The following is a 19,973-nucleotide window of genomic DNA, read 5'->3' on the forward strand; positions in this document are numbered from 1 at the left end:
TCAGGTTTCCTCCTCTGTAAAATAGGGTGAAACAGGCTACCTTGCCTCACTCCGGCCCTGGCCCAGGACTCTGCCCACTGCACCTCGCTGCTTCTCAGATAGTTCTGGGAGATCCGTCTTTTCCTCCTCTTCAGTTCAGTTCAGTGCCAAGTTCAGAGCCACTATACTGGTCAGGGGGCCATGGGAAGAGGGGGCCTTGCCCAGGGTACCACAGCTGGAACATCCTCTCTGCCACTTATCAGACCCCTGGTCAGGCAGGGGCCACCCCTCATCCTAGTTGGGCCCCAGATCACTTAATCTGATCCACACCACCTCTGCCTGATTTCTCTGCATCATTTTCTGGCTGGTTCTAAGTAATGATTCAGTCAGTGACCCTAGTCCTGGTGTCCACCTACTGTGTGACAGGCACAGGGAAGGCAGGGCAGGGGCCAAACATTTCCTGAGCTCTTCCTGCGTGTCACACACATTGCATCTCATGTGAGACTCCCAACATGCCTGTGAGGTGGGTATCCCCTGTGCAGCCCTGGGACCTGGACAAGAGGGTGGGCCCTGGCGAGAGGTGAGGGGGGAAGGTAGCCAGGGCCAGGCCAAGCCATTCAGATCTTGCCTAAGGGAAGGGCTTGAAGCCAGAAAGAGACATGGTCAGATGCGTGTTCAGGACAGAGGGATAAGGCAGAAGGACATTCTTGGAAGAGGTCACAGCTTGAGCAAAGGCGTCGAGATGTGAAAGCACAAGGCAGGCTTGGGACAGTGAACAGCACACACGGGCGCCAAAGAGAGCTGCAGAGCAGAGAGGTGGGGAGACGCAGGGCACTGAATGCCATGCTAAGATGTTGGGTTGGAATGCTGGTGGTGAGAAGGCGGCAGGAAGCATGCTGGGCCAGGGGAGCAGTGACGCAGAGGGGACTATCTGAGGACCTGGTGAGGGCTAGGGGTGGAGACAGAGCAGCCACCCGGGGGTTGAGTGTGCATGCTAGAATGGGCAGAGGAAACACACTGGTGGCCAGGCCTCAAGCACGACAAAAGCAAAGACTCTCTACTGTCAGCCCCAAGACACAGGGCTGATGCTTGCAGGGGGGCAAATGTCATTTTGTTTCTCTGATTCTAAAAGGTGAAAAACAGTGGATGGGCAGATGAATGAAACACGCCTTCCAAAATACAGCCTGCTGATGGCAGCTGGCCCATCTATCAATCTGTCCATCCATTCATACTGGACAAATCCTCTGGGCCAAACTGGGGCCAGTGCTGGGGAGCCTTAGCCAACTGGAAAGAACTTGGCCCTCCCCGAGCCCCAAGCTAAGTGGAGGAAGCAGACAAGTGGCCCACAAGCTTCTGCAAAGAACTCCGACCTATGACACCACCTACACAGCACAGTGGCCGCCCTGAGGTCAAAGCTTATGGGCCACCTTCCAGTCCTGTCCTCCATGGCCTCCCTGCCACCTGGCCCCTCGGAGAAGGCCTGTGTGCCATGACACCTGGCTCCTCACTTTCTCAGCCTCCTTTATAGTCCCTAGCCTCTCTTCCCCACCAATTCAGCTCCTCAGGATAGAGTGGGAGCCCCCTCTCTCCCACCAGCCTCAGTTCCTGGGTGGCCCGACCATTTTAGAATCTAAAGACCAGCCAAGCCCGAAGACCCCACCTCCAGCCAGGCCTCTCCCTGACAGTCCCTTTGGCCAACTCCTGGGCTACTCAGACTCTGCGGGCCTGAGCTGGACTTGGTCTTTCCCTATGCCATGCACCTGGTCTGGTCATCCCCAGCTCACAGTGGGACATCCCCATCTGCCCAGCTGCTCCTGCAGACACACAGTGATCTACCGCACACCTGCCCAGATGCTCCTGCAGACACACAGTGATCTACCGCACACCTGCCCAGATGCTCCTGCAGACACACAGTGATCTACCGCACACCTGCCCAGATGCTCCTGCAGACACACAGTGATCTACCGCACACCTGCCCAGATGCTCCTGCAGACACACAGTGATCTACCACACACCTGCCCAGCTGCTCCTGCACACAGTGATCTACCACACATCTGCCCAGATGCTCCTGCAGACACACAGTGATCTACCGCACATCTGCCCAGATGCTCCTGCAGACACACAGTGATCTACCGCACACCTGCCCAGCTGCTCCTGCACACAGTGATCTACCACACATCTGCCCAGATGCTCCTGCAGACACACAGTGATCTACCACACTTGCCCTCCCTCCCCACCCACCTCAGACCCATCTCAGCCATGTCCTCAGGATTCCAGTTCCAAAATCTCTCTCAAGCCCACCCACTCTTCTCCAACAGTCCCAGCCACTGTTGCCTCACCAGGACTGTGGAACAGCCCGCTGTGTTTGCAGCCCAACATACCCGGGTTCCAATCTTGACTCCAACTCACCAGCTGTGTGATCTTGGGCAAGGCACTTGCTCCTACCCCCCATGGAAGGGATTAGCAGCCCAGAGCCAGGGACCTGACCCAGCCTGGAGAGGATCAGGGAGGACTTCCCAGGGGAGGTGATGCCTGCCTTAGGTCTTAAAGGATGAGTGGGAGTTAGCTAGGCAGAGGAGGGGTGGGGGCATTCCCAGCAGAAGCAACAGCTTGAGCAAAGCCCCCCCCAGGCGAGGAGCCCAACAGTGTGTGAGGGGAGCCATGAGTGTTTGGTGTTGCCTGGCAGGTGGGAGATGAGGCTGGAACCAGCAGCTGGGGCCAGACCTAAAAGGCTGCTCCCTGATTCCTAGGCCTGAAGGCTAGACTTGAAGCAGTAGGTGATGGGACAGAATCTGTGGTTGAGAAAGGCCCCTCTGAGTGCCCAGTGCAGAGGGGACTAGAAAGGCCAGGAGAAGAGGCAGCGGGAAGCCCCTGGGAAGCAGAGCAGAGAGGCAGGGGCTGCGCCTGGGCCAGGGAGGAGGGCGGCCTAAGAGGCCTGGAGCTGGAGGCCAAGGAAGCATGCAAAGTGCCCCCGACAGTGGAGCCCAGGGGGCCCACTGTATACCAATGCTGACAAACACAGCCATAGGAACATGCGGACAGACAGCACCAAACCCAGACACACATGACAGATACAGACCTGTGGCCCCAAACATGGACTGATGGGGACCCAGCAGCTGCCGTGAGGAGGAACCCACAGCCATCACGACACAGGAGGCCGCTACAGGAGGGTAAGCACACACCTCCCCCAGGGCAGACCCAGAGCAGGGCAGTAGGGGCACTCAGGGAAGGCGGGACGAACACAATGCTTTAATCCCCCGAAGAACAAACCCTCATTGACAGAGTGCAACCTGGAATCACAGGCTCCTTACCTAGAGTGTCCTTTCCCACTTGGTGAACTTCTACTCATCCTTCAAGACCCAGCTCAAGTGTTCCCTCTTCTACGGAGCTTTCCCTGAACCCCCAGCCAGTCACTTCCTCTGTGTTCCCAACAGCACCTTGTATATGGGAATAACAACAACAATAATAACAATAATAATAGTAATAAAGTGCCAGCTACCAGTGGTTTCAACATCTATGTGTTGAATATGTCATGATTCATGTCACTGAATCTTCCCAATGACTCTGTGAGATGCACAATTAACAGAAGGAAGTGCAGCACAGAGAGATTGATCAACTTGCCCCAAATCACACAGCTAGTAAGTGATGGAGTTAGGATGCCCAGCACTGACCCAGCACTACAGGGCCAACTGCACTCCAGGGCAGTTATATTTTCCCAGGTGTCCTCCCCACCAGACTTAAAACTCTTCACAAGCAGGGTTGGTGCTCATTCATTTCTGCCAGCCTCTAGCCCAAGGTGGCCACTTCCAAGGGACTGGGGACTGTGTCAGGATATTTTACAGCCATTATTTTACTCTCACAATAGACCTATTGTACAGATGAGGAAACTGAGGTCCAGAGAGGTTAAGCAAGTTGCCTTAGGTCAGAGAGCTGAGTCTGAACTTGAAACTGGGTCTGTTTATCACCCTGTCCCAGAAGGGTGTCTCTGAGGCCAGCCCAGCAAGTTCCACAGAGGGGAACTGAGGGAGGGGGTACTGAGGAAGGGGTACATCAGGTGCCAGGCCCTGCCACCTGGAGACTTTCAGACCTAGACAAATGGACACAAAGAGGACAGGCAGCCCAGGAGGAATGTCACAAGGCTCACCCACGGCAAGGCAGAGGGGTTCAGTAAAGCAACTTATGGCCACCCCCAACCTCCCACCCCAGCCCAACACACAGACATTAAAAAGTGAGATTTGGCTTGGCTGGGCTGGGCATGGTTCATGCCTGTAATCCCAGCACTTTGGGAGGCTGAGGCAGGAGAATTGCTTAAGCCCAGGAGTTTGAGGCTGCAGTGAGCCATGATCACACCACTGCACTCAAGCCTGGCTGACAGAGTGAGAACCTGTCTTTAAAAAGAAGAGACTTTGCCCAGACCCCATGGCCACATGGGAACTAGCTCCTCACAAAGCAAACACGAGAGAGCAGGACCCAAAACTGTCCGGACACTATGATTACAAAGGAGGCAAAAATAAAAACCTGCGTCAGAAAAAGAAAGCTTCAGGGAGCCACACCCAGAGGGAGGCTGGGAGCAAGGCAGGAGGCAGCTGGGGCCAATCTTGGTCTTTGTCTTTGTTTCTCTGATTTCCAAATTCTCTGTAATGCTGTTCCGCTTCTTAACGAAAACAATACATTTATTCTTAAAAAATGAAAGAAAGTAGTTGGTAGCCCAGTGCGGGAACAGATGGAGGGTCCAGAGGCATGGGGCAGTGGGAGGTCAGGGTCAGCTGCTGGTGGGCAGGCAGCTGACTGTTGCACGCCAGGCCCTGCACAGCCCCAGCCTCAAAGCACGCATGACTTGGAGGGTGGGTGTCAGGAAGGGCTACCTGGAAGAGGTGACATTCCATCTGCACCATGAAGCTGATTAGGATCCTACAGGGTGGGGAGAGAAGAGGGTCTGCACCACCTCCCCTGCCCTGATACAGGCTCCCTTCAGCTCTGTCCTCAGCTATTGTAAGAGCCTCCTCACAGGTTTCCGCCCCGCCTCGAACCCTCATCCTCCACTCCATTACTGCAGTCACGGTAATTTTAATAAAATAAAAGATCCCAACCCTGCCCTTCTTAGGACCCTCCATAGCTCCCTACTTCCCTCCAGACAATGTCTGGATTGCTTAAGCCTTACGTGTGCAGCCCCTGCCAATCTCTCTGGCTGTTCCACTTTGCACTGCATAGCAGACTGAGCATCTCCCAGTTCCCCTAGGGCTCTGCTTCCCTTCTCACCTTCCACAGGCTGCATCCTCTCCCTGGTATTCTCTGCCCTCCCCATTTCACTAGTGAATTCCAATGCATCCCTCAGGCCGCAGCTTACAGGCCACCTCTTCCTGGAAGCAATCGGGGACTACTGTGCCTCCATGCCTGGGCTGCACTGCGTGCTCTCCTCTCTGCTTCCTTTGTACTCTGCATTTCCATCATCAGAACCTCTCTCACCCCATGTTCTGTCTGTTTGCTCATCCATCTCTGCTGCCAGACATGCGCTCCGTTGGGGAGGGATCATGGCTGAATCATTTATCTTTTAAACCCTGCACAGTATCTGACAAAGGTTTGGATTAATTAATCAATTACTTAATAATCAGGTGGGGGGAACTGAAAGGGCTGTGGCCTGGATAGAAGGAAGACCCCTCCCCCTCCTCCGAGTCCCCTCCACCCACTCTGGCACTGTGCTGTCCTCCGTGTTAGACTGTTCACTATTTCCTGTATCTAAGTCCTGTCTTCCTAATTACCCAAGAAGGGGCTATGTGTGTTCTCTAAAGACTAGCCGATCCAAAAAGGATGTTAACAGCTAATAAAAACAGAAAATGATTCTGCTTCCATAGCAGTGAAAATTCAGTAAGTTTAACCTGTCAAAATAGCAATAAGAAATAAGAAAATGCTAACACCCAATACTGGTGAGGGTATGGTGAAATTAGCACGCCCATGTATTATTGGTGGGAGTGTAAATTGTAACAATCATTTCTGAAAACAATCTGGCATGAATTTGTCAAGAGCTCTAAAAATGTCCAAACTTCCTGGCCTAGTGATCCCATTCTTGGTCATCCATCCCTAGAAAAATAAAGAAAAAGTTATAAGCACAAAGCTGTTTGCATCAGTGGTTTTTTACAACAGCAAAAACCTGGAACAGCCGAAATTTTAAATAGGTTCTGTGTAAGTCATGTTACTTGGTGACACAGTCTATGGTCGTTAATAACAGCTAATGTTACTGGCCTTGTAATGACTCATTTAACACTCACATTGGCCTGTCAGGAACTGAAGGCACAGAGAGATCAGGAAATTTGCCCAAAGTCAAGCAGTTAAGTGTAGGATTTGAATACAGACAATCAGGCCCTAAAGCCCATACTCTCCACCCTGACACTGGATCCATTAAAAGGAAGGATTGAAACCACTCTGCAGTCATTTAAAAAACACTTGTGATGGGGGGAAATGGGAAGTTTTTTTTAAAACTGCATGTATAGATAGAGCAAGGATATCTATGTGAAAACTGGGTGCTGAGAGAAAAGAGGGGAAGAAAACACCAAAAGGCTAACAGTGGTGATGTTTCTGGCTTGGAGCAGGGGCAGAGATGAGGTGGGTTTTTACTTATTTCATATCCCTGTTTTCTAATTTTTCTCCATGTCACAGCTAATGGGGCGATAGGCCTGGAACAGTATTGTTATGTAACTTTTTAAGGGAATATTTTTAATAAAACCAAAAGTTAAGCAAGGTTTGACAAAGCAAGATACCCCAAACCCCAGCCCACAGCTCCACATAGGATTCTGGCCTAAGGCCTTGCAAGTTTACCCAAGAGAGTGGGGCTCAAGGAGGGACAGGGGCCTGCTCAAAGTCCCACAGCAAAAGCCTCCAGCCCCACCCATGACCCCAGCCAGGAGAGCAGTCACGAGGGGACTCCTGGTCCCATCCAGGGGCCCCAGCGGGGAGGACCAAGCTGAAGGAGAGCCTGCCCAGGGCACTAAGTCTACCACTTAAAATCCTTCTTGGATTCCCATCACTTTCGGGGTGCAGTTCAAACTCCAGTCTGATGCTCAGGCTTTCGCCAAGAATGTCCCCTGGCCACACTCATCTCACCAGGTGTGCCCCTTGGCACCATCCCTCCAGCATCAGGGCCCCCAGAACAAGGTGATCTGATGCGCCATGGCTCTGCACAGGCTGAGCCCCCCAACCTGGGGGCCATACCACCCAGCTGGAACCCTGCCTTCAAAACTCCGCTCAGCTGGCACTGCCTTAGGGAACTGTCTGGTTATCTGGTTATTTGTCCAGTCCCTCAAGTAGACTGGGCTCCCCAAAAGCAGGGCTTGGTCTGGTTCTTAGTTACAATCCCTACCCCAAGATAGCCCTACAGCTCACCCAGGTCTCCCCTCCTGTCTCAACTTAAAGGTCACTTTTGACGTTTCCCACATAGGAATTGGGCTACCCTGGTATACACTCCCATGGTCCTCTGCCTTCTCCCTCCCCCACCTTTGTATTAATACCATGCCTCTAAAGATGCCTTAGGCCTGTCTCCCCATCAGCCATCACTGCTGCAGCCCCAGAGCCCAGCGCCAGCCATGCAGTAGGGCCTCAAGTGCCTAGTATACACTAGGTACTCAACAGATGTTCACTGAAGGAACTGATGAGGAGTTTTTCCATGTGAGCCGTAAAGACGTGGGAGTTTACCAGGAATGCCATTGCGGCAGAAGGGCAGCGTGTGCAGAGGCTGGAAAACTGTTAACTCCCTGGGAGAGTAAAGGTTTCTCAAACATAATCCCTGTCCCCAGAGAGGGGCAACAGCTACTGCTGCAGTCGGGCTGGGAGGGAAGGGAGGGTAGTGGCAGCATTCTCAGGAGGGTGAACTCATCTCACTGTGGGAAGAACAGACTTCAGGCAGGCGGGACTTACTGAAGGGGGAAGGGGAAATTGCAAGAGATGCCAGAGGAGAGCATGGCAGGTGGCAAGAACTGCACGTGCAAAGGCCCTGAGGCAGGAAAGCACAAGGCATCACGTGGGTCAGGGATATAGTGCAGGAATTCACAAGGGAAGAAGGGTGGGGTGGCTGGAGCCATTCGTAAAGGACCAGAGTTCCAGGCTACGGTGCTCTGGTGAAAGAACATGGTGGGGGACATGGGAGGTCCCTGAGCAAGGGAGGGCCATGGCCAAGGTTTTCAATGGACAAGCTGTTACGGGGCCAGAAGGATGGCCTGGAGGGGATAAGTAGATGGTCTAGGAGAGGGAAACTGAGGCTTCCCATCTTTCAGACTCCTGAGACATGCTCAAAGTTTGCCTCCCATGGCCCCTCTGCCCTCTGCCACTGCATGCAGCTAGAACCCTGAGCCCCAGATGCTGCACCCCACCCCACCCTCAAGACCTTGGCTAGGCCTGGCCAGCCCCAGAAACACACTCCTGGGAACTTCCTTCCCCGGAAGGAAAGAGGCTCCCAGGGTCCTGGATCCAATTAGGCTGGGTTTCCACAGCCCCATGGGGCTGGGAAGGGCTGTTTTCATTGTGATGGCAGGGTTGATCAGTGGGAGCTGGGAGCCTGCCCCTTCCCCTCACTGTCCCTCCCCCTCCCCAACACCCTCACCCTCTGGGCCCTCCATTCCCACCTCCAGCCACCCAGAGACACCCAGGGTGGTTGACCCTCTCTGGTAGCCTCAGTGCCCTCATCTAGGGAAGGGGCCATGACACCCTCTCAGTTCTGAGAGAATATTCTACAGGCTTGGAACACATCCCCTCCCTACTTGTAGTTCTCCTGGGGACCCCCAGCTCCTATCCCCACAGGGAACTCCTTCTGCTGGTATGAAATGCTGATGGTAATAATAATAGTTGCTTCCTCCATGCCAGGCACCTTAAGATACTTTACAAGCATTTCTCACTCTGGCTCCTAACGACCCCATGAGGTAGATGCTGTGAGTGTTTTAAAATATAACATATATTCAGAAAGATGCTTAGAACATGAACAAACAGCTTAATGACTTATAAAGCAAGTATCAGGAGACTTAAGAAGCCCTCACCCCGGGTCCTTTCTCAATTTCAGTTCCCATGTGTCCTCCAAGCTTCTATGGTCATCACTTCTTTGGGGTCAGGAATGAGGCTCAGAGAGGTAACTAACCTGCCCAAGGCCATGCATCTGGTGCAGGCAGAGGTAACAGAACACTCTGGCAAGTCCATTTTCTCTCTGGGCCTCCTTTTCTGCCTCTGTAAGGTGAAGGGGTTCAACCAAATCATAGCCTGGGCTCCTGGACCCTTAAAGGGGAATGTGACAGCTCGAGGGTTAAGTCTGGATTCTGGAGACAGATAGTCCCAGCTCAGGCCCTTGGGATTGTTACTAAAATCTCCAAGCCTCAATTTTCTCACCTGTAAACTAGGGATGATCATGGTATCTCCATGGGTTGTACAGAGGACTAAGTGAGCTAATATGGATAAAATCTTTCGAACATTGCCTGACACACAGTGAGGACTCCTGAACAGTCAGCTGCCGTTGCTGTTGCTAGGTTTTCCAAGGCCTAAGGGATTTTTTCCCAACATTCGAAAGACCCACATGGAAATCTGACCAGCCAGTGATGCCATCTGGGGGGTGGGGAGTGGCAGTAGCTCTGGGCGGCCTTCAGGACCCACAGGGACCATTCTTTTGACTGGCAAAGATCCAGGTCTGAGATTAACTGAAAACAGGAAAGCCAACTGCTGGACCCTGGCTCTGGCCCGGCCCCCAGGAGCTTCTGAGACAGGTCTCAGGGGTCCTGGACAGGGAACCCCTGGCAGGTAGTCAAGCCTGCTTCCCTGCTATATCCCAGGACCTCCAGGGCAGGCAGCCTGTGGGGCAGGCCAAATAGGCCTCCAGCTGGGGTGCAGGCCAGCAGACAGAGCGGGCCCCAAGCAGGCCACAGCAGCAAAGGGAGGGCTGGGCTGAGCTGGGCAGAGAAAGGAGTGGGGAGGGTGTGGGGTGGACAAATGGCTCTCGGGGAACAGGCCAAGGAAGACTGGCTACACGCCCCACCAGACTCAGCCTCACCTGCTGCCTCATCCCCTGCACCTTCCCTAGGTCCCAGTGCCACCACCTTCTCCTTGTCCCTGGGATTTCTCACCTCGGGGTCTCCACCCAGGCTGTTCCCTCTGCCCCTCCCCCATCATCAGTCATCATAGTGACCAAAATCTCTAATCTTAATCATCATGTGGCCAGGCACGGTGGCTCATGCTTGTTATCCCAGCACTTTGGGAGGCTGAGGTGGGTGATCACCTGAGGTCAGGAGTTTGACACCAGCTTGACCAACATGGCAAAACCCTCTCTCTACTAAAAATACAAAAATTAGCCGGGTATGGTGGCACATGCCTGTAATCCCAGCTACTCTGGAGGCTGAGGCAGGAGAATTGCTTAAGCCTGGGAGGTGGAGGTTGCAGTGAGCCAAGACTGTGCACTGCAGTCCAGCCTGGGTAACAGAGTGAGACTCCATCTCAAAAAAAAAAAAAAAAAAAAAATCATCATTTGTGTGATCTTTTGTACAGTGCCTGTCTACCTCCACTAGGGCAGGGACCTATATACATTAGTTTTCCTCCCCTCTATCCCCAGCATCTAGCACAAGGCCTGGATATAGTAAATGCTCAAGAAATACTAGTGAATGAAGGCAGGAGATGGAAATGAGCTGCTGGCTCCACCATTTCCAGCGGATCTAGGCCAGGTGTGGGTGCAGGCGTGAGTGCAAGGGTGTGTATGAGACATGCTGCGCAAGGCCTAGAATTTGAGGCTATCTTATCTCAAGTGTAAATGAGTGTGCGCATGCAAGATTCATCTACATGTAAAAACACACGTGTGCACAAGGAGGCCTGAGTGAGCAGAGCTGTGTTCAGATGAACACCATGCGTGTGGGAGAATGTGCAGATGATCAAGCATGTGGCTGAGTGCTGTTTCCCAGGAGAGTGCACTTTAGTATGTGGTCCCACCAGTGGCAAGAGAGCATGCATGTGCTCCTGTGTGATGTGTGTACCGTGTGTGCATGCACACTCCAGCAGACATGCTTCCTGAACTCCTGGCTCCTAGGCGTCCAGTTTAGGACATCTATGCTGGTATTTCTGAAACAGTAGAGGAGTGCTCCACATTGGCAAGGATGGTGCAGGAGGTAGGGTCGGGGTGGTAATGGAAAAGCCAATAGTGTGAATATGTATAAATGTATTTGAGTGTGTTGAAGGGTTGTGCCCCCTCTCAGGCAGGTGCACCCCCACAGAGCCGCAGAACCTGGAATGGCTGCCTAGACTGTCCCCTTAAGAATCCTAAAGCTAGCTGGGCGTGGTGGCTCACACTTGTAATCCCAGCACTTTGGGAGGCCTAGGCGGGTGGATCACGAGGTCAGGAGATCGAGACCATCCTGGCTAACTACAGTGAAATCCCGTCTCTACTAAAAGTACAAAAAAAAATTAGCTGGGTGTGGTGGCGGGCACCTGTAGCCCCAGCTACTCGGGAGGTTGAGGCAGGAGAAAGGCATGAACCCGGGAGGCGGAGCTTACAGTGAGCAGAGATCGCGCGACTGCACTCCAGCCTGGGCAACAGAGCGAGACTTCATCTCAAAAAAAAAATCCTAAAGCTTTTGCCCTAAGTTCAGAAAGGGACCCAGATGGTGGAGACCCCACCAACGGTATCCTTGTGGCCACATGGATGAGGCAGGGAACAAAGCAGGACCTCTTAGGCCCCAAAGTCAAATCCCTCGGCCTTCCCTACACACCTTATCCACTAAAGACACTATTCAGCCACCTCTCCCAAATTCCAGCCAGCCTCCAAAGCCTAGTTCCAGCCCCAGGTTCTAGAAAGCCATCCCCATCACCATGGCCCCAACCCACTCTCAATGCAGCTGGCTTCCTCAATCTCCCCCCAAGTGCCAGGTGCACCCTGTGCATCCAAAAACGTTGCCCCCATTGTACAGGAGTTGCCTCTCCACTAGAGAAAAGCAGCTGTCCCATCGAGCACTTTCCCCTGCCTTTGAACCCCAAAGCAGATACTGTGGCAGCCTGTTGGCCTCTGGGGAGCAGACAGAGATGCACATGGCCTCGGACAAGGCCTGCTCCTCTCCCTTCCTACTTCAGTTTCCCCAACAGGTAGAATGAAGTTTGGCTAGATAATCTGGGACATCCACCTCGCTCCTAATAGTGCATGATTTTAGATCTCACATGATTCTCCAAGAATTGCACGTATAAATGTCATCAGATACACACTTTATTGGAGAGATAACAGTGTCTCCTTTTCCTGAGTACACCAAGCCTGACCAATTACCCCGGATGAGTGCCGAGCACCAGGCTAGAGAGATAGGAACTCAGAAATCCTGAGGGTTCATGTGGTCTTTGTGCATCAATTCATTCATTCTTACATTCAACAATGCACTGAGGCTGTCTGCCTTTCTTCCCACAACCCAGTGGGAAGAAAGAGGCTACTGAAACCAGGAATCCACAAGGTCAAAGGCACTGGGAAACCATGACACTAACATCACTTCCCAGGCGTTACACACAAGGGAGGTGCAGCACTTTACACATTGTAAAGAAGAAAATCTTACTAGCGATGAGAACTTTCTGACAACAGGAAGCTAGGTGGCTGGTTAGGAGGGAGCTCACTGGAGGGGGGTTTAGGCACAGACCAGAGGCCCTTTTCACAAGGGTGTGGGAAAGGGATTCCTGCTCTGTGCAAGGGTCAAGTGAGGTTGGGCTTCCCCTCAACAGTTGAGGGATTCTAAGGAGTCCCAGAGTGCTAGGTTCAAATCCTAGCAACTGCTCCATGATACCTAAGTATCTCTGTGCCTCAGCTTCCTCACCTGTAACTATGTTAATATTTATAAAGGCTTTTAGAACATGGCACAAATTGAGCACTCTGTGATGCTAAATAAGGCAGTGAGAGTCCACTTTGTAAGATTCTAAATCTAAGACTGGATCATGCTATCATGCTAAGATTCCAAGCGTCAAAGGTTCTGAGCCGGAAAGCTTCTCAGATGCTAAAGCTCTGAGATTGGAAGAGACTTGGATTCTTAGATTCCATGATTTAATCATCTCATTATTTCCTAACAACAGCCCTGAGTCTCCTGGAGGGAGGAGGAGAAGACACCCCTCGGTGTAACTTTATCTCCCAGGCAATGCGCTACCACACCTGGACTTTCTAGCATTTCCTCACCTCTACAAAAGCCCCAGCCACGCCACACCAGAACCACCTGCTCACTCACACGCATGGCGCTTCAGCATGTTCTAGTGGTGTAGACAGGCAAGAAGTGTGAATAAATACATGAGAGGGTTTCAGATACTAGTGAGAGCCACAAGAGAAAAGAAAAAGCGGCTGATGTGAGACAGTGAGAGTAGGAAGCTATTTTAGAGCAAGTGATCCAAGCAGACCCTCTGAGGAGGTAACATTCAAGTAGAAACCTGTGAAACAAGAAGGTGCCAGTCATGTAAACACTCAGGGAAAAGCTGTCCTGGTGGGGAAATGTGCAAAGGCCCTGCCACCAGGCTTTGTGAATTCAAGGTGTGGAACGCAACTGGTGTGTGGCTGGAGGTGGCGATGGGATGCGGGGAGCCAAGGTTGAGAGGTGGGCAGAGCCTGGACTACTAAGGGCCTTGTAGGCCCAGAAAGTACTTCAGATATGTTTTCTTCTAAATGCCTAGGAAACATTAGAAGAGTTTCAGCAGGGGAATGACAAAGCAGACCAGGGCTTGCAGGGTGCCCAGATCATGTGCCTCATTCTGAAACCACCATCACCATTCTCAAAATCATGGCAGGGCCTAGGACAGAAATCAGCAATCCTTATAACTCAGTGGGTACATACTGAGCTCCCACCACATGCCTGGTCAGGACGGGGAGACATGTCATACACTGTCTTGATATCACTCCCAACAACCCATGAGAGATTCACAGAAAGTACCCCATTTTAGGGTTGAGGAAACTGAGGCTCAGAAAGGGAAAGAATGTGCTCAAAGTCAAAAAAGCCATGTGACACAATGCGACCTAATCTCAGGACCCAGGTCTACCACTGTGAAGCTTTATGGGACTCCTTTGGTGTTTTCAAGACTTCCATTCTCTGGCGTAAACCCGGGAGGCAAGCTTGCAGTGAGCTGAGATCCGGCCACTGCACTCCAGCCTGGGCGATAGAGCAAGACTCCGTCTCAAAAAAAAAAAAAAAAAAAATAAGACTTCCATTCTCTGAGAGACCTCCCCTGACGACTCATGGAAGTGCCCAGCGAATACTGCCCTGGCTAGTGCTTCATGCACCTGCAGTCTCACCCCTTCTTCCTTGTTGGCTTTAGAGCCCTGGAGGACTACACTTGTATCTCACACGTCTGTGCAGTGTGGGCTAGGTGAGCTAAGGACTGCATAGAAGGACAGATGGGTAGATTGCTGAGATGACTAACCAATAAACTAATTAATGGATAATGAAAAAATAAAGGAATGATCTCGCAACAAATGAATGAATAAAATAGCCCGTGGCAGAAGAAGGAACGAATGGCTCCTCATTTTACAGAGGGACAAGGCAGAAAAGTGTCTGCCCCGGGAAGGGCTAGGGCCAGCCTGGCTTCAGACCCGGTCCCCACCTCACCCACACATCTGCTTCCTCCTTTTCATGTGGGACCAGCTTGCCTCCGTCCCCAAGCCTGCAGATAGCCTATTCCTTAGTCCCTGGGACAAGTTCATGTCTCCATGGAGCACTGGCTGTTATTCCATGACACCATCACCAGCACCACCACCCACTAGCAATTCCTGCCATCCTGGGGCCCATGCAGCCTGGGAATGGGTAGAGAGGCTCATTGTCCCTCTGAGTGTCACAGAGGAAGGGAGGCAGGAGATCAAGGTCTGGTTCTGAGACCCAAATCACTGACTTCCAGCCAGTGGCTTCCCCTCTGAGCCCAGGTGACCTCCTGACATCTAAGCCTTTTCAGCTCTGACGTTCTTTGGGTGGGGTGGGCCTCTTGGTTTTTACACAGTCACTGGATTCAGCAGAAGAATTAGCCCAAAACCTAGAAGAGTCCTTCCCACAAGCACCAAAGTCCACCTGGGAAAAGACCAGACAAGGAGCCTGCAGGCCTGAGTTTAAGCCTCCTCTGCCACTGCTCAACCTCTCTGAGTCTTGTTTTCCTTATAATGAGGTTCATAATCCCCACTAGGACAATTTAACCCCAACTGAGTTTCTGGGAGAACCTGATGTGATAACCACCACACCATACTGTGCAAATGTAAAGTTCAATTCTCTCAGGGAGGATTATTATGGCAGGGGGTAGGAGGGGGTGAAGGGATCATGCTGTCCCATTCTAGTCCAGTTCTGTTCAAAACGGATCTTCCAGGGGTCGAGGCCCCCCATGGAGAACAGTGGAGGGAGCCCAGCCGTGGAAGCCTTAACACCCAGCTCCTGGGTTCAGTCTCCTTCTACCTGGTAGTGTGACTTCGGGCAAGTCACTTCCTCTCTCTGGACCTCAGTTCCTCCATCTAAAAATCACCTGACTTGGTACCCTCTGGCCAAGGCATGCCAAGTTCCACAGCCCTCAACCCCTAACCCCAGCTTTCAACCCCCGACTCTGTCTTCTGGGAGCTCACTCTGTCTAGTGAAGCCAGGACACAAACCAGGAGTGAGACTAGAAGGGTCTCCCCTCCAAGAAATACTGGAGTAGGGGACAGATGAGAGGCCAGGCCCAACACTGCCCCAGCGCCTTGGACAGCGCCAGTCATTCACCCCAGACCTTGTGGGCCTGGCCTTCAGATCCCCCTCGGCAGCCTGCGGAGCCAGCAGGCCCTGACCTGTCCAGCAAGATACTTCAGGAACTTAACCGAAGTCCAAAGTGCTTCTACCTCTAGGGCGTAGGGCAGGAGTGGCAGAAAGGAATAAGAGCATACCACAGGAGTGAGCCTCACAGCAAGGGGGACTAGCAAACCAGATTACCTTTCCTGCCCCTCCCCTCAGACAGGACCCACTGGGCTGCAGGCCTGCAGCCAACCAAAAGTTCATCATAGGGTGGGGTCGGGGAGGCATTACCACCAGCTGCCACCTCTGGGGGCAGGAGGACCACCAGGTTGGGGAGGGGGCTCTCCAACTGCAAAAGGCCAAGCTCACTTGCCTCAGGGTCCAAGGGTCACCCCAGGGCCTAGGCAGGATTCCAGCCTACATGGGGGGTCCTGGCCACCCATGAAGGAGACAGGCCCACTGCCACACACACAGCTCCCAAAGGTTCCACACTGAGGACAGGGTGGTGGGACAGCAGGATTATTTCCTCATGCTAGGGGTCTTTGCTGGAAATCCTGGGCCCACTCTGAGCCCCTCTTGCCGGCCCTCTCCCCCAGATCTGAGGATCTAGCTCCTTACAATGCCATGTTTATAGAGCCCCTTCCAAAAAATGTTTCCCAGTTCCCCCAAAACTCCCATCCCCAACCCTCCACATCTGCCCCCCCTTCGGCCCCCCATCCCGCGCAGCTCTGAGGAAACCGGCAATTAACTTTTCCCAAAAATCCTGCAAAGGCAGCTGGCTGGGGGAGAAATGGGCCTCGAGATCCTTTCGCGGCATTTCACCGCCTTCCAAAAAAAAAAGAAAGAAAGAAAGAGAAGCAAAGCAAAGCAAACTTTCGGAGTTAACTTTAAATTCCCAGCCCTCCCCCCGCCCAAATCGCCCGGCAGCTTCCCTTTTTTTTTTTTCTTTAAAGTGCAATTGCATTGTGTCTCACCTCCCCGAAAGGCTCGCGGCTCTCTCCAAAGAAAAGGAAAAAAGCCAACCCTTCGGGTGCCCCCTCTGCTTCCAGCCGCCTCTCCCACATTCTCAGACAGTTTTATTAAAATTTTCAGACAAAAGAAAAACAAAAATGGCAGCCTGGCTTATTTTTAAAACAGGACAGGGACGCCATATTCTGCAGATCTGCAAAAAAAGGGAGAAATCCGGCACTGGCCGCTCCACCGGGCCGGCTGCAAAGTGCGCGAACCGCGCCGTTTGCAATCCGTTTATTTGCATTAAGCCCCATGAATCATTGTTTACCGGAGAATTGCAGCAGGGTTTGAATAGCCCGGCTTAAGAAAACACACACACACACGCGCGCGCGCACACACACACACGCACACACACTCGGAGACCAGCCCCAGACACGCCGCGGGAAACACTTCCTACCCCGCGCGCCCCGCCGCCGCCGCCGCCGCTCCGGGCCGGGCCCGAGGCGCAGGCGGCCCCGGGCCCTCGGAGCGCCCCGGCCCGCGCTGACAGCGCCCGCGCCCCGGCCCGGCCCCCGCCCGCAACTCGGCGCAACTTTCCCGCGGGCAGGCGCCCGCCGCCGCTGGGCCCGCTCCCCGCGCGCCCCGGGCCCGCACGGACCTGGCTGTACTGGCGGCGCCTCCGGGACGCGGCCGCAGCCCCGCGCCCGGCGGCCCGAGCAGGGCCGGGCTGGGGCTCCGGCGCAGGCTCCGGGCTCGGGCTCCGGCTCCGGCTCCGGCTCGCTGCGGAGCCGCGCGCAAACCTTCCGGGTCGCCTGCTGTTCACTTCTGGGTTCTGCAAGCGCCGAGGCGGCGGCGGCGGCGGCGGCGGCGGGAGGCTGGGTCTGCAGCGCCGCGCGGCCCCCCGTGCGCTCGGCGAGCCCCCGCGCCAGGCGCCCGGCTCTGGGGGGGCCGCGTCGGGCCCCCGCCTCTCCGGCTGCGCAGCCCGTCCGGCCCCGGGGCCTCCCGCGAGTGGGCAGCGCCGGGCGCTGGCGACTGCGCGCGAGGGGAGGGGGCCGGGCGGGGGGCGGGGGCGGGCCGCGCGCTGGGGTCCCCGCTCGGGCCCCGGGGCCTCGTCTCGCGCTCACCGCCACCGCCGCCGCCGCCGCTGCTGCCGCCTGGCAAAGTTGCGCTGCGCCCCCCCGCTCGCTCCGCGCCGGAGGCAGAGCCACAAAGGAACTCCTCGCCCCCACTCCGCCCCCCTGAGCCGCGCGGGGAGGGCACCGGCGCCCGGCCCTAGGACAGCCCCTTCCCCAGCGCGGGGGCTCCCGGGGCCCCGGCGGCCGCGGCCATTGTCCCGCCCAGGCCCGGCGGCTGCCTCGCCACCCCACTCCCGGGTGATGGCGGGCTGGGGACATGGGCCTGGCGGGCCACGGCCCTGACCAGGCCGAGCCCGTGCGGTACCAGGCTGCCCCTGGGGGTCTCCCTCGAAGACGGCCGCCTGGAGGGGACCCCCAGAATGGACCCTCACCCCTCATAACAAACGACCGTGCTCAAAATCCAGGCCGATTTTTTTTTAAGACGAGGACATAGGGGTGGGGTGTAGAAGTTTGCACAGGCCCAGCCACCCCTCCCTCGCCCTAGGCCGGATCCCCAACGGACGCGGCGGCCTGAAGCTGGCAGCGGCTCTTCTCGCAGAGTCTATCAGAGGTGGCACCGGCTGTCCCCCGGCTCCAGACCTCAGAGCCATCTGTATGACTCCTCCTCCCGCCTCACCCTCCCCAGCCAATCAGTCACCAAGTCCTCCTGATTCGGCCTCCCGAGCTGTGTCAGCTTCCAAACTTCACTTCTACCTGAGGAGGCAGCCGGTTCCCGGATCCCTTCACCGGCTTAGATTTCTATGACATCCACCACCACCCGACCGCTGGGCCAGGATGGATGAGGGCTGGCCCTGCCCTCAGGGAGCGCACAGTCCCCAGGCAAGGGCACACAGATAAACAATCATCTGCCGGTGTTTGTCCTCCAGGAAGCATTTCCAAATTCAGTAACTATTCATAGAGGACCTAGTAAACATCAGACACTGTGCTGATTGGCTAGGAGCATAGCTATTAAAAAACTGGATAATGCCCCTGCCCTCACCAAGATTCTATTCTAGCACAGGATGGCAAACACTGTGAGCAACTGGAAGACAGGGCCCATAGGGGCTGCTTGTTCTCAAGCCCCAAGCACAGTGCCTGGCACAGAGCAGAGGCACAAGAAACCTGTGTGGCCTGAATTAGTTGGAATTTTAAAGCATGGTGGGAGAACACAGAGGAGGCCACTCTTTTTCCCAGAGAGGTGGAGAGGGCTTCAGAAATTGGCTCTGGGGTGAGTGAGGTGGGGAAGAAAGGAAGGCCTTCGGTTTCCAGAAATGATGATAATCAAAGGACCAACCCATTGTTGAGAAATTCAGTGAGATAATAAATTAATAAACGGGGGAAGAAGAGACAAATTGCCTGTGCAGAAGAATTCCAAATAATTTATGTAGACACTCAGGGAGGGGGAGCATCACTCCCTACTCCTTAGGAGTAGGCTGCAGATAGTGACGTCCTCCCCAAGCGCACAGTATGGAAAGGGTGGGGAAAGGAGTAACTTTACGGGGAGAGACCTGATGACTGCTACTCGGACAAGTGATCAAGGCCAAGATCAACAGCCACAAATCATGCTGATACGTGCTTGATACTATGTGATGAAAATGACACTTCACCTTTGTGGTCTTCCTCCCAATAACCCATAACGCCAGCCTTGTGAGAAAAACAGACTCCAATAGTGGGCTATCCAACAAAATTGCTGGCTGACCAGTACCCCTCAAAACTATCAAGGTCATCCAAATCAAGGAAAAGTCCGAGAAACCGTCACAGCCAGAGGAGCCTAAAGACACGGCCAGGCGCAGTGGCTCACGCATGTAATTCCAGCACTTTGGGAGGCCAAGGCGGGCGGATCACCCTGTCAGAGTTTGAGACCAGCCTGACCAACATGGTGAAACCCCATCTCTACTAAAAATACAAAAATTAGCCGGGCATGGTGGCACGTGCCTGTAATCCCAGCTACTCAGGAGGCTGAGGCAGAAGAATCGCTTGAACTCCAGAGGCAGAAGTTGCAGTGAACTGAGATGGCAACACTGCACTCCAGCCTGGGCAATAAGAGCGAAACTCTGGCCCCCCCCCAAAAAAAGACAAAAGACACGTAACTACTAAATGTAAAAGACATTAGGTAAAAACAATCTAAATAAACTATGGAATTTAGTTAATAACAATAATGTATCAAGGAAAGTATATACCAAGAATTGTAACAAATTGTAACAAATAGTAACATAAGGTATTACTC

General features: G+C 53.8%; 1 protein-coding gene across 4 annotated transcripts in view; it reads right to left on the minus strand.

Annotated features, from left to right (window-relative positions):
- Positions 1–17,646, minus strand: part of ZNF362 (zinc finger protein 362) — a 42,480-nt gene extending 24,834 nt beyond the window's left edge. Inside the window, exons 1-2 of one of the 4 annotated variants that reach the window (XM_033227207.1) lie at positions 17,290–17,566; positions 3,291–3,416 (exon numbers count right to left, since the gene is read on the minus strand). In XM_033227207.1, the coding sequence (XP_033083098.1) occupies positions 3,291–3,328 (38 nt within the window). In that variant the 5' untranslated portion in view covers positions 3,329–3,416; positions 17,290–17,566. Of the gene's footprint in view, positions 1–3,290; positions 3,417–17,289 lie in introns of those variants that run through there. The other 3 variants (XM_033227208.1, XM_033227209.1, XM_033227210.1) reach the window with 3 other exon arrangements.
- Positions 17,647–19,973: the final 2,327 nt, after the last annotated feature.

The sequence above is a fragment of the Trachypithecus francoisi genome, unplaced genomic scaffold (assembly GCF_009764315.1).
Source record: "Trachypithecus francoisi isolate TF-2019V2 unplaced genomic scaffold, Tfra_2.0 Lachesis_group12, whole genome shotgun sequence".
Classification (NCBI taxonomy): domain Eukaryota; kingdom Metazoa; phylum Chordata; class Mammalia; order Primates; family Cercopithecidae; genus Trachypithecus; species Trachypithecus francoisi.